At 37.8% G+C, this 13,005-nt stretch overlaps 1 protein-coding gene across 1 annotated transcript in view; it reads right to left on the bottom strand.

The window, feature by feature from the left end:
* Window positions 1-4,055: 4,055 nt before the first annotated feature.
* The window catches only part of HELQ (helicase, POLQ like), a 34,437-nt gene continuing 25,487 nt past the window's right edge, over window positions 4,056-13,005 (bottom strand). Inside the window, exons 14-18 of the mRNA XM_065404956.1 lie at window positions 11,344-11,442; window positions 10,568-10,741; window positions 9,957-10,070; window positions 6,715-6,849; window positions 4,056-4,281 (exon numbers count right to left, since the gene is read on the bottom strand). Of these exons, the coding sequence (XP_065261028.1) occupies window positions 4,180-4,281; window positions 6,715-6,849; window positions 9,957-10,070; window positions 10,568-10,741; window positions 11,344-11,442 (624 nt within the window). The 3' untranslated portion in view covers window positions 4,056-4,179. The remainder of the gene's footprint in view (window positions 4,282-6,714; window positions 6,850-9,956; window positions 10,071-10,567; window positions 10,742-11,343; window positions 11,443-13,005) is intronic.

Here is a 13,005-nt window from a genome sequence, read left to right as displayed (position 1 = left end):
CCAAGCCTGATTCTAAACCAGCCTGCGGATCTGGTCATGCACACGCAGACAATTCCTGCCTAGACTTACCACATAGCCCCCTGAAGCTAGCGGGTTGAGTAAGACAACCCTTCATTGAACTTGCTTCGTTTGCTTTAACCCAATTTCTCTCTTCCTTCTCTGATTTTTAAACTTTCTTCAGTGTTTATTTTATTCATGATTATGGACAAGAGAGGAACATTTACTGACGCTATTCTTTGATTCCCAGTGTTTCACATGGCTTCATAAAGAGAAGCTGCAGAAAAGTCATCAGAAGCCACAGGCTTGAAGAATAGCTACATTTAAAAGCTTCCAATTAAAAATAAAGGCAACTTGTGGTTTTAAAAATAATTCAGCTATTCATTGTGACGAATGAGTGGAGTTTGCAAGACAGGGAAATGCAAGGGTAAAAAACAGTAAGATCAAACAGGAAACATTTCATTGCTGTGCAGGATCATTAGGTTTGTCATGCTGCCAAAGGCTATGACTTTGTTGCCATTCAGTGGAATATAAATACTCTCCAAGGAATACACAACAACTGGCAACTGTAGATAATTTGGGACCATTACACAGCTCGAGACATTGAAACATCAGAAGCAGAATAAAAACTAAATGGTCACCTTCTTAGAAATCGAGTCACAAAAGGCAACACATTTAACTCAAAGTAGGTGGCTTATATTCTGGGGGAAATCCAAAGCTGAGGCAATACTTAAAAAGGCAAAATGAAGCTTTACAATATGAGAGCGTGCATGCACTAGAAAGGCCTTCTCAGAACTAAACTCACATGGAACTGGCTTACAAGGCCATAGAAAACACATCTCACTTACATAGTGGCTATGATCAAAACAGCAATTTAGCCTGGACTCCCCTTTAGAAGTAGCTTTTGTATTAGACCAGTTTTACTCCGCCCAAAGTTTATGAAGCCATCCTGGGGTGAGCTTTTAGACAGCAAGACATACCATAACAGGCCATTTATCATCAGTGGGTAATGAACACCCAGTTTTACACCTTGAATAGACTGGCTTTTTTAACGAAAGACAATAAAGTCCAGGCTGGCTGTAGTGTAGTGTTCATTTCAACTGCTGACGTCTCAACCACTTCAATTCTAAAGACAGCAAAGCAAAGGTCATATCAGAGAATGCCTGTGGGAAACATGATCATCCATCTGGCACTGCTCAGCTTGCAGAAACAGTAGCAGAAATGACAAATGCCAACCTAAATTTCACCCAGACTGGGATTTGAGGAATTAAATTCATCTGTTTGTTTCTAATACATATAACCCTTTGTTATGTCTTTTGAGGAGGCCCAGGTTTTGTGGCCTTTTGGGGGACCCTTCATATAATCTCTACATCTATCATCATGATTAAACCCCATCTTCTCTGGCAGCAACACTACCACACCACTTTGTACACCACAAAACCAACAAAGCAGTGTGCACATAGGAGAGCAAGCAACCCAAATACCAACTGCTGTTAAAGACCATTTCTCTGCTGTTTAGTTTCACCATGTAGGGAAGATCATATCAAATGTTTACATTAATTTTTTAATTGTTTACAATCAATAAAAAATAGCGGTTAACAGATCATAAGATTATCATAATAAATTCTTTGCATAGCTTAGTTACTTATATAGGTTTTCCTAGAACATTAATTACAGTAGTGGAGTAATGAGGCACCAATGCTGAACCCAAAACAGTGGTCTATTAGCTTTCTCACAGTCCTTGTGAGTGTTATGAGACTCCAAACAGTCCTATACAGCCTTTTGCCCCTCAAGATTTGAACAAAACCAGGAAGAGCTAAACAAACCTAACAACATTTAGATCCACCAGTCCTGACAAAGACTGAAGACATGACTAAAAAGGTCCCCTATGAAGGTTCTCTATTGTTCTCTGTTGGAGATTTCTCCTGAGGTACTTAACCCTGTGATTCCCCCTCCCCCCCACAAATTGCTCTTCACATTCTAGTGATTGTTTGAAATATTTATCATCATAAATAAAAACTCCAAAGAAACAAATTAATTCTCTAGTTGCAACTAGTAGATTTTTTTTTTTCATATCAGGCCTACTTTGGAGAGACCTCAGTGAGCAAGAACCATTTTCAGCAGTCTCTTTACCAACAGAATGCACTAGGGATTTCTACACTGGGCACAAGAGACAGCTCTGAATACTTAAGGTATTGTAAATATTACTTCAGCACTTTGGCAATGGCTAGGAGGACTATATATTTATTATTTTTAAATTTAACATGGCAATGTGTCCTGATGCATCCAAAAAAGGGCAGTTTGCTAGACAGTGAAATGTCTAGTAATGCTTCCTTTGTGTAAATGGAGCTTACAGGAGTTGAGCCTTCTATGGTATTTCTGAAGTATGAAGCTCTGAAGTTCATGATCAGGCTTTAATAGTGAGCGTATAAAACTGAAGGAGCGCTTACTTAAGAACCTTATACAATAGCAGCAAAAATACTTACCAGAGTTGTAGCACTAGCACCTTGGTTGATTTAAATGAAGCCCTGTCACAAACACTTTAGTCCATGGCTGACTTGGATTTCCTCCATTCAGCAGTCCAACAGTAAATAAAACTCAGTCACTCAACCATTAACAGCTTTGACCAGAACTGATCAGCCTCTCCCCACCTTCCGGGTTGAGAACACGTTCAAACATATCAAGACATTACTAATTCTATTACAATGTGCATTAAACACCACCTTGATGCAATATAAAATTGTCCCTTATGGACTAAAGGAGAGTATGTCCATCCAAGACCATGGTGTCAAGTATCAGGGGCTAGCCGTGTTAGTCTGTATCTACAAAAACAACAAGGAGTCTGGTGGCACCTTAAAGACTAACAGATTTATTTGGGCATAAGCTTTCGTGGGTAAAAACCTCACTTCTTCAGATGCATCCAAGACCATCCAATTCATCCAAGACCATGACATGATTAATGCTGAGAGTGGAATGGATTAACAGTAGCAGTAATGTCACAGAAGAATGCATCTTGGGATGTCTGTATGGAACAGGAAGTGCCAGCGGATTTTGCAGAGAAACTTTTTCGTTTTTAAAGTTATGCTTAAGCTTCACCCTGTGCTGAATACCTCCCACAATGCTTAGTGATTTGGTTCATGGCTTTTGAATTGTTCTGAGCCTGGTGTATAATTTGTGTTGTCCAATACAAGCTATTATCTACCTTTCCAATACAGACAAGTCTAACCTATAACAGCTGAACAGAAACAGCCATCTTAACTTACGGCTACCTCTTTGCCAGAGCAGTCTTGGTACAGATACCTTTATTAGCATCCTAATGAGTGATGTTTGTCTATGGAGTTGTGGGATGTTGATGCAGTTACTGGAAAGTTAGACCCTTGCCTAAAACCTTTCACCTTCCAATTTCAAAATCACCTTAAAGATATTGACAGGTAAGTACTGGAGAACCTTTGTGTTAGTCTATGCATGAACACTATATCTGCAGCAAATGGGATCTGCATTTAGCAACAACAGACTATTAGGGAGAAATTATAGAAACAACCAGAAAGGTCTCAAAACCTTCCCAGGCAAAGTATACGTCAGCACAGACAATGTGAATTTGATGCCGACCTCATGACAGTTAGGTAGAAGTAGTGCTTAAATTAGGCAGTGTTTGTACAGGTACTGTGCAGGATTTCCCACACAGCTTCTGTATCATGTTATAGTAGCTCCTACTTGAAAACAGACTGAATACATACCAAAATTGTGAGGTAGTTTAGTCATACAGAGAAATATCTCCAAGGGGACCAATAATGCGAATAAACTAATTTTCACTTGTGTCCAAATTAAACTTTTACCCTAGGTCTCTAGAGATGGAAGGCTATGCACTGAACAGTCAACTAACATTCTACCCACAATTCCATAGAATTGGAACAAGGCTACTTGCATTTATAGAACTGTATATCTAGTGCCACTTTTTGATTCTTCCTCCTCAGTCATCCAAGAGATCCAATCAGACCATTCAAATGACATCCAGAGTTACAAGAACATTCGGATTTCAAAATTTACAAAAACTGAGGTATATAAAAAAGGTGTTTTGAATATTTATTATGAGAACAGAAGCTTAAGTTACACATATGTACATTAAAAAGAATTAAAATAATTTTAAGAGCTGAGAATTCATTCCACTGCATCATGTTTTTTTTATGGCAAAGTTGTTAGGAGGCCCTCAGCTGGATCTGTAGGAACCTTCAACAGTTCTTCAACCTCTTCTTGTAGAGCCTCCGCTTTTTCCCTCAGCAGCATCTGCAGCCACAAATTAAATTATTAGGAGACAGATCACAAACAGATGCCAGTGCATTTCTTCAATTAGTGGTAAGATGAAACACACCTCGTCAGTCAAACACAAACTAAGAAGAAGAAATTAGGTTATTAGGAACAAAATTACTATATTCTTGGCTCAAGAATTGCAGGTCACTAGGAGGATTTTCACATTTAATATATCAATATGGCTTTACTGCTCAGAGAAATCTTCTGTATAGAAGCCTATCCATCCTACTTCGGTTTAAGCTTGATATGTCAAATCTAGAAGACTAGAAAAAATGTCACAGCATGTACAGATTACCATTTTTATTCTGAAGTTCTAAGAAATGAGCAGAATTTCTTCTTGTTCTATTAATACAGCTATATAAACAGCCAAATTTAGGCCATTTAAACATTATAGTTTCGCACGGCTTTGAAGTGTTTTTGTTAAGAAGAGCACTTCCAACAATAGCCACACTTTTTAAATTGTAAAAACAAAAACTCTGAGAGAAAGTTAACATTAACATGTTGACCATAAAAGTAAAAACAGCAGATGATGGATTCCTTGCATTAAGCAACAGTTGTATGCCTAATATTAAAACCTTAAACATATTATGGAGAATGACAGCAACTCATGAATGTTTTGTGGCATCGCAGTTATTTTGTTCTTCAGATTTCAGAAGTGTTTAAGCATCAAGTGGTAATAATATAACAATATCCAGTGTGGTGTATACTGTTCTTATTTCTTGGGGCTGTACTTGGAGTCCCTGGCATAGACATAGCTTAGAGAAAAATGCCCGATGCAAGCTAAACTGATATAAGCAGTTTTAAATCAGCATAAGAGTGTCCACAGTAGCACTTTGTTAGATTGGTGCTAAAACTGTGTAAACCAGCCCTAATTTATACTGATTCTAAGGTCTTCCCTCATATTATAAAGTGCTGCTATCTCAACAGGCTCAATAAATGAGCTCCCTCTGCTGACTTGGTTGTAAAAGTAGAACTACTTCCAGTCATTCTGACATTGTTGATGCTTCAACACAAACAAGGACACAAACTAATAGTGGGAGAGGAAAATGCTGTTGAGTAGGAAGAAAAAGCAAACACTGCTTGTAATTTTTGTTCTGAGATTAGTCACATTTATTATAATCTCTGTTCTTGGATTACTGACCTGTATAGCATCCACCATGCTTTACAGACCCATACAAAGCCAAGGTCTTTGCCCTAAGGAGCATGTGTTCTAAACGGATGACATACAAAGTAAAGAGAGAAATAGGGAGGCAGTACGACTAAAAGCAATATGACCACCAATGTGAAGTTAAGCACACAACTTGTTAGTTCCACAATTTGTGAATAGATTTTTCATGCACATCTTCTATAGTAAATTGGCAATTTTTTAGGGGGTTGGGGTGAGTGGGCAGGCTATAATATATAGACCTCAAATCTATTCTCCCCAGCCATGATCACTGCTACAATTTCTAGCTGTTAAATTTTGAGGCACTAAACTGCCTCACCAGAGTGGTGCATGTGCAATTGTGATTATTGCATTGGGACTAGGAGTCAGGTCACTGATTCCCTGCATGACCTCAGGCACGTCGTGCAACTTATTTGCCTCCGTTTTTCCACGTGTAAAATGGGAATAATACTCCTCCACCATCTTGTAAAATCCTTTTAGATCACTGGATGGAAGCAATACTTTGCACTTGCATAGCACTTAGCCATTGTTGAGGCATGATGGTCAGCAAGGTTCTCCTTCATTCCTTTTATAGCAATATGAAGGAAATATGACTGAGGGAGGTGGGGTTAAGAGTATGATTAGGGACCTTACAGAAAAGCTTCATCTTTAATGAAAATTACAGGCAAATAGGATATCCTTCATATTCCCTATTCTATCTATATTCATAATCCTTCAGTGGTATTTCCTTCATATTGCTATAAAAGGAATGAATGAGATATATATACACACATACACACACTCTACTTAATACATGGGAGATTTAAGTGGGAAACTCCCACTAGTAAATTTTGCATGTTGATCCTAGCTCAGGGGTCGGCAACCTTTCAGAAGTGGTGTGCCGAGTCTTCATTTATTCACTCTAATTTAAGGTTTCGCGCGCCAGTAATACATTTTAACGTTTTTAGAAGGTCTCTTTCTATAAGTCTATAATATATAACTAAACTATTGTCGTATGTAAAGTAAATAAGGTTTTTAAAATGTTTAAGAAGCTTCATTTAAAATTAAATTAAAATGCAGAGCCTCCCGGACCGGTGGCCAGGACCCGGGCAGTGTAAGTGCCACTGAAAATCAGCTCGCGTGCCGCCTTTCTCTTGCGGAAAGATTACTAAATGGAAAAATATTTAGTTTCCTCAAAGTTTTCACTCAGAGTTCCATCTTTGCCAATATCCCTTTGACAGCTCAAATAGTCAAGTTTTGCTCACCTTTGCGGATGAAACTATTTGTCTGGCTTGACGTCGTGACAAATGCTCTATCATCTTCACCAGTGTTTCTGGATCTGCATTAGCTAGATGTGCTAGAGTTTTGTATCCTGAATCATACAGCTGTTTTGCTCGAGACTTTAAGCCAAAAATAAAGCAATGTTAAAAATTAGATTAGTAAATAAGAAATGCAAGGAACTTGTCAGTAAGTCCAAAACTCTACTCTGATCTCACAAGTCATTCATCTATCAGCTAATCTCGGATTACTTCAAACGGCAGACTGATACTGTAGGTATATGAAGTCCAGTCACGGTTACAAAAGTTTACCTAATAATTAAATTTGTTCCTGAAAAGCCATTATTTCCTTTCTACATCCTTGTTCAGCTCTTAGTAACCTTTCTGCCTCTTCCACATTATTTCCTCTCAAGAAATGGATCTGTATAGACCTGACTTTCCTCTTATTGTCATCTCTCTCTCAGCATTCATTGTCCTCTATGGGAGCTGAGCACATCTGAAAAATCTGGCCACTTAATTTAGGTGTCTAAATGGAAGCAGCTGAGTACTGAGCTGAGTTCTTTTGAAAATCTGGCCATTAATTTTTGAACCTCTGACAACTGTCACTGCCATGAAATCAAATGCTTAACAGCCACACAGCCTCGGACAATAAGCTCAGAACAGAAAATCTATTTTAACTTTATAGCTCACAAAATGTTTTATTTTTCTTCTAACAGTAATACTACCCTTGTTTACTTTTGTATTGGGTGAAAAGCTGTGACTGTGGACTCTCATATAATGAAAGGAGAGGTATAGTACTTAAGGAATAGAATTATTATTTTTATTATTATTTGTTTGGTTCCCTTTTCTTAGGCATTTTATTAGGGCTCATACTGTTATGATGAAAAGAAACAAAAGCAGCCAAAAAGAGACACTTATGAGAAAGATCTTTGTTGCAAAATTACTTGTGCTAGGTCTTACCCAGTTTAAATGAAGACCATCTTCAGTTTGACCATGGATGTTATGGTTTTCAAACAAAACAAGGTTAACAAAGATTGTTCTGTAACTTGAGATACATAAACAGCTGAACTTTAACGCACAAATGCTATCCCCAGACTTCACTGAACTACCTTCCAGCTTTTTCCCCCCCCCCCTCTTCTCTTTCTTAATTCCATGCATTTTCTTCTATTTATTTGGTTCTATCTGCTTAAAATTTTCCTCTTGATAAAGAAACCAGCCTTAAAAGGTCTAGAGACTTTACAATGTCCTCTAGAGTAGTCATGGACTAGAAACATTTAGCCATAGGATTACAGGGCAGTGGCACGCTGACTTCGTAGAAGAGTAGCTTGGTAGCTACCTGTAACTGCCTTCCATGTAGGAGAGACTGTATTGTCCAGTTGTTTTATGTGCTTGATAATTACAGTTTATTGGGTCCAGAATACCCACAGGACAGTGAGTTCAGTCCTACAGGAGCTGTTTTATTTCATTAATTTGAAAATATTATTGTAGAGAATCGATACAGACCGCAATGTTTGTCCATCAAGCACTTGTGTGTAACATTGGTTTTAGTAGTGTTTCATTCACAAAATTTCATAGGAATCCAGCCTGAAATGCATTGTTGGCCACACACTACATTCAACACCTTCCAAATCAGTTTTGATACCAGTAAGGAGCTACTAGAAGGTAGCAGTCATATTTTACGCTGACAGCTGTAAAACAAAACTTTGAAAGAACTGTACAATTCTACTCTACTTCCCTCTGCAGATGACTCCATGTAAAGAGCAACTGAAGAGGTAAACAGACCCAGTTTCCCCTTTGCATCAAGTTCAGAATCCTTTACCGAGAAAGGGTTGGCCAGCAGAGGGAAACTGATTAGGCTACTAGCTAGTTTCCCTTCCTGGCGTAAAGCACTACTACTGCTGAACCTGATAACAGTAGCAGCATTTGTCCACAATACGCTCTAATTGTGGAGTCATTTAACTTTGAAATGAGGTCAGAGAATGCACATGAAATAGCACTGAGGGCCGTATTTACCAAACAGATTCATTTGATATTTGAACACCTCCTTCACATTAGAGACCAACATGATTTCCTCCTTAAAGTGTGGGGTTCATCAGAAAAGTCACTGTAAAAAAGTGGTAGCTTCCAACTCAAGATAGTCTACTTTGTGCACTTATCTCTTGACTATAGCGATAAATTAAATTACTATACCATTTTTTACTCCTATTAACCTCGCAGAGCCACCAGTACAACAAAAGAGCACCTAGGATTCTATTTTAGCTTGAGCACCAGCAGAACTGGTAACCAGTGTACTATTGTGACATTTGTATTGTTCCTGTTGTAGTAGCCAGAAGGAAAAAGTAACCTGAATGCAAAATTTGAGTTTGAGCTTATATTGCTTATAGGGAAACAGTTTGTTGATAATTTGTAGAGTCAATTGCTTGACAACACTTTGGTTTGTTATGAAACATATTCAAGAGACCAAATAACCAGTATCAGTCAGGTTTATTGCTATAAGCAAAAAATAATATAGTACAGGAAAAAGGTTCAATACAATACCAGTCGATGGGAAGCCATCTTGTGCAGCATTATAAAAGGTATTGTGTATATCATCTGAAACTAGATTTAACCAATCAGCTTTCTACTTTGTTTTTCTGGTACCATGGCATACCCCTTATCTCTTTATTCTGAACACATGGATTCCAGGTACCCAGGGCATGAAGGCACCTTCTAAGTTTGTATTAGGGTACCACATTCATATGCCTCGATCCTGACAGTTTCTCTATCTACTTAAGCTAAAGCTTACTTCAGCAAATGCATGATGTTATGGGATACTTAGCATGGTGAAAAGTATTATAGTAAAGGGATAGTCCATTTTAGGCTATATAACTGCTATAATGTTTGTGCTTAATGCACAAAAATATATATCTGGCACAGATCATATATTTTATTAATATGGGGTATATATGTAGCCAGCATATATTGGTCAACACTTTTTATTTATAAACTAAACAGATGAATTATGAAAACCATTGAAACACAAACATGGCCCTCCACATTTAGCAGAATAACGTTCTTTTCATCATAGAACTTGCACCCCAGAAAGATTTAACAAGATTTTAGCAAAATGCTAGATTCTTAATAAAAATGTTTTTTGTTTTTTTCCATAGGCACTTGGGGACATCATGGTTGAGGTTAGTATAAAAGCTTGGATTTAGGGTTATCTGGACTCCCAAAGTACGTACACTAACCTCTAAAACCCCTGCCACCTCCATAAGAGGGATGAGTTCTGCCTTAACACAATAGGTCAGTCGCTTGGTAAGTTCTGTCAGCAGGGCTTTATAAACCCAAAATTCCTCCAACTCCTGCAGAAACAAAGGATATTAAAGTCTGTAAAGTAATTTTACAATTCTAGTTAAATTCCTGTACTCTGGGCTAGTATTCTGGTTGGAGCATTGCCAAGGCAGCATATGTGTAGCCTTTGGAAGAGGGCTTATGCCAATTGTAGTAATCCTTCTGGCCAGTTCCAAGAGTTGAGTCCAGCATTCCTCAACTAGTCATCCCAAAACTGGGCCCTTTTGAAGGATGAGGCAATACTTTAGGGATAAGATGTTCTTTGGAAGTCATTTTGGACTTTCTGAATTTGGAAAGTTGAAGTAGCAGTTGGAGCTGCCAATGCAGCCATGTTTCCAAGAAGCTGCCGTGCAATTAGATGACCTCTAAAAGGTGACACCATTTTAATGTACAGCAGTAAGTTCTAAAATTCTATAGCAGAAAATCACCCTTTTCCTCCGACTCTGATAAAGACATTTTTATACTTTACATCATGTAAAAGCAAAAATGTCCATTTAACATATATTACCTCACAGAAGTGCAGTATACAGGAGGAGAACGAGGCAGCAGAGTTCAGGAGATTTTGCACATATCCTCGAGACATGTTAAATTTTTCTGAAACGTTCCATATGTTGGTCTCTTTCAGTAGGGCATAAAGAACAAAGGACAGATACAGCCTATTTATGACACAGTTGTCCACATCCTAGGAAGACAGATGCACATGTTCAGTTAGAAGTGTGAGCTAGGATCCAATAGATAAAACAAAGAATATCATAGAGAAGAACTCTGCATTACTAGGGGGACAGACTATCATCAGAATAGAGCTTTTCCATCTCTAAATGTCTCTAATCCTATGAAACAGTCAGATGTAGTAGTGTTGCATTCAAGAATTTGTGAGGGAAGGGAGGAAATATGGGAAGCATTTTGGTGAAACAAAGATTAGTTCAGCCTACTCTAACTCTGTATACCTGAATCTGATTTGCGTTTCTGAAAACTACAATAATTAAGCTGTATGTTTGCCAGGGCCAGCATGAGAGTCCTGGATCCTACTGTTTCCACGGCTATACAATATAATGCACTTTAATAACTTTATATGAGAAAAAATAATTAACAGGGCATCACAAACTTGAAAAATCGTATTTCTGTCTAAAAACTGTGCATTTCCTAGTTACAAGTCACCCCTAAAATTATCATAACCGTGAGATTAGAGAACCCCAATTATTAGCTGCACTATGAAAAACAATTCAATTAACAAGATTACAATTCTACTATTTTTTCTTTAAATAAAAATAATTTTCAGCCTACCTTTTTGATGGCTTGTCCAGAAGCCTTTTTCGTAATAAAACTTTCAGGGACTCCCACAATAGCTGCTACTTTCTGTTCTACTGAATTTAGCTGGCTAAACTAAAAAGTAAAATAAAAAAACCAACACTGCAGCTAAACACATTTTCTATATTAATCAAATGCAAAACAATACCTTAAAAATATTATATCTTGTAACACCAATAAAGATATAACGGTTAAAAGACAACTTCAAATATATAACATTTTATCCCTTTAAAAATTTCATAAATATATACATTAATACAGATGAACCCTATCTCCCCTCCTGCAACACACCTGCATGTGTACAAACACAAACACACACGGAATCACTTCCCCCTCATCTGAAGTATAGCTATTTAAGTGGGCACAAGCATCGTTACACGATAGTTTTTGAGCTGCAATATTTGTACTTTTGTTTATTTATCACTGATATGCAAGAAGGCAGTGAAAATTTGAGAGAACTCATGTTCAAGCTGACCACTATCAAATTCTAAAACTTTTTTAAGCAGACAAAATAAGTTTTCTTTCAATTTTAGTATCTTTGCATATAGTTTTGATAAAATATATAAGCAATGCTAAGAAGTACAGCAAAAAAGCCAATTTAAATTAAGTGCTTATCAGATGGCTGGCTCTGTAATCATTCCCAGAAGCAAGTTATGGGAAATATTTTGTTACCGGAAGTCAGCGACTATTTTCCCTTTCTGCCAGCATAAGAGTAGCCAGGCAGAGGTCTTCGGAATGCTTTATTTTATTTTTCCCCCCGGTATGTTTAGTACTTTTTATGAAGGATGCTCTAGAAATAAAACGTATTTTTTATAATGTAATCAGAGTACAAAAGTGATCTCTTAGTCTTCTATTAACCACTTCAGCATCAACCAATTTATTTGGTTTTACCCAGAACTCAGCAGTTTCCTTGGCTACACTTTGAACTGCCTCTGACTGCAGACTTTCCAGTTGTATCTTGACTTTCACATCAGAATGGTATTTATATAAAGCAAACCATAAGCTTTAGGGATTTTAATGTTATCACGGACATATTACACTTTATGATCACTGTCGGGTATGTCTACACTGCAGCTGGGAGTATACATCCCAGTACAGGCCAACAGACACACAACATACTAGCTTTGCTTGAGCTACAGTAGTACTAAAAATAGCAGCGTAGCTGGGGTAGCACAGGCAGGATCTCAGGCTAGTTGCCGGTGTACAATTACGTCCGGGCCTCCTCTCCCCCCCGCCTACATACTCGGCTGGCTAGCCTGAGCCACTGCCTGTGCTACATTGGCCACACGGCTATTTTTAGTGTGCTAGCGTGAGTGGATGTAACTCATCGGTCTAGCCATGCTCGGAAGCACACTCCCAGCTGCAGTGCAGACATCTAGCCAGACCCAAGTACAACTAAAAATCATAAGATGCAAAACTACATCTTAAAACTACTTAAAACAAAACTACTGTTTCGTGCTGTGTTAAGAAGCAGCTCTGTTATATATCTCAATTCTCCTGGTGAAGAGCTCATTGGATCACACGATTCTAATGAGTGAAATAACAAACTGATTTAGCATATCATTACATTTGATTCTTAATGCTACCGTACTGGTTACAGTTACATTTTGAATCAATATGATTGTTTCCCCTTAGTTT

The sequence above is a fragment of the Emys orbicularis genome, chromosome 5 (assembly GCF_028017835.1).
Source record: "Emys orbicularis isolate rEmyOrb1 chromosome 5, rEmyOrb1.hap1, whole genome shotgun sequence".
Classification (NCBI taxonomy): Eukaryota; Metazoa; Chordata; order Testudines; family Emydidae; genus Emys; species Emys orbicularis.
This window is presented reverse-complemented; position numbering and strand designations above follow the sequence as displayed.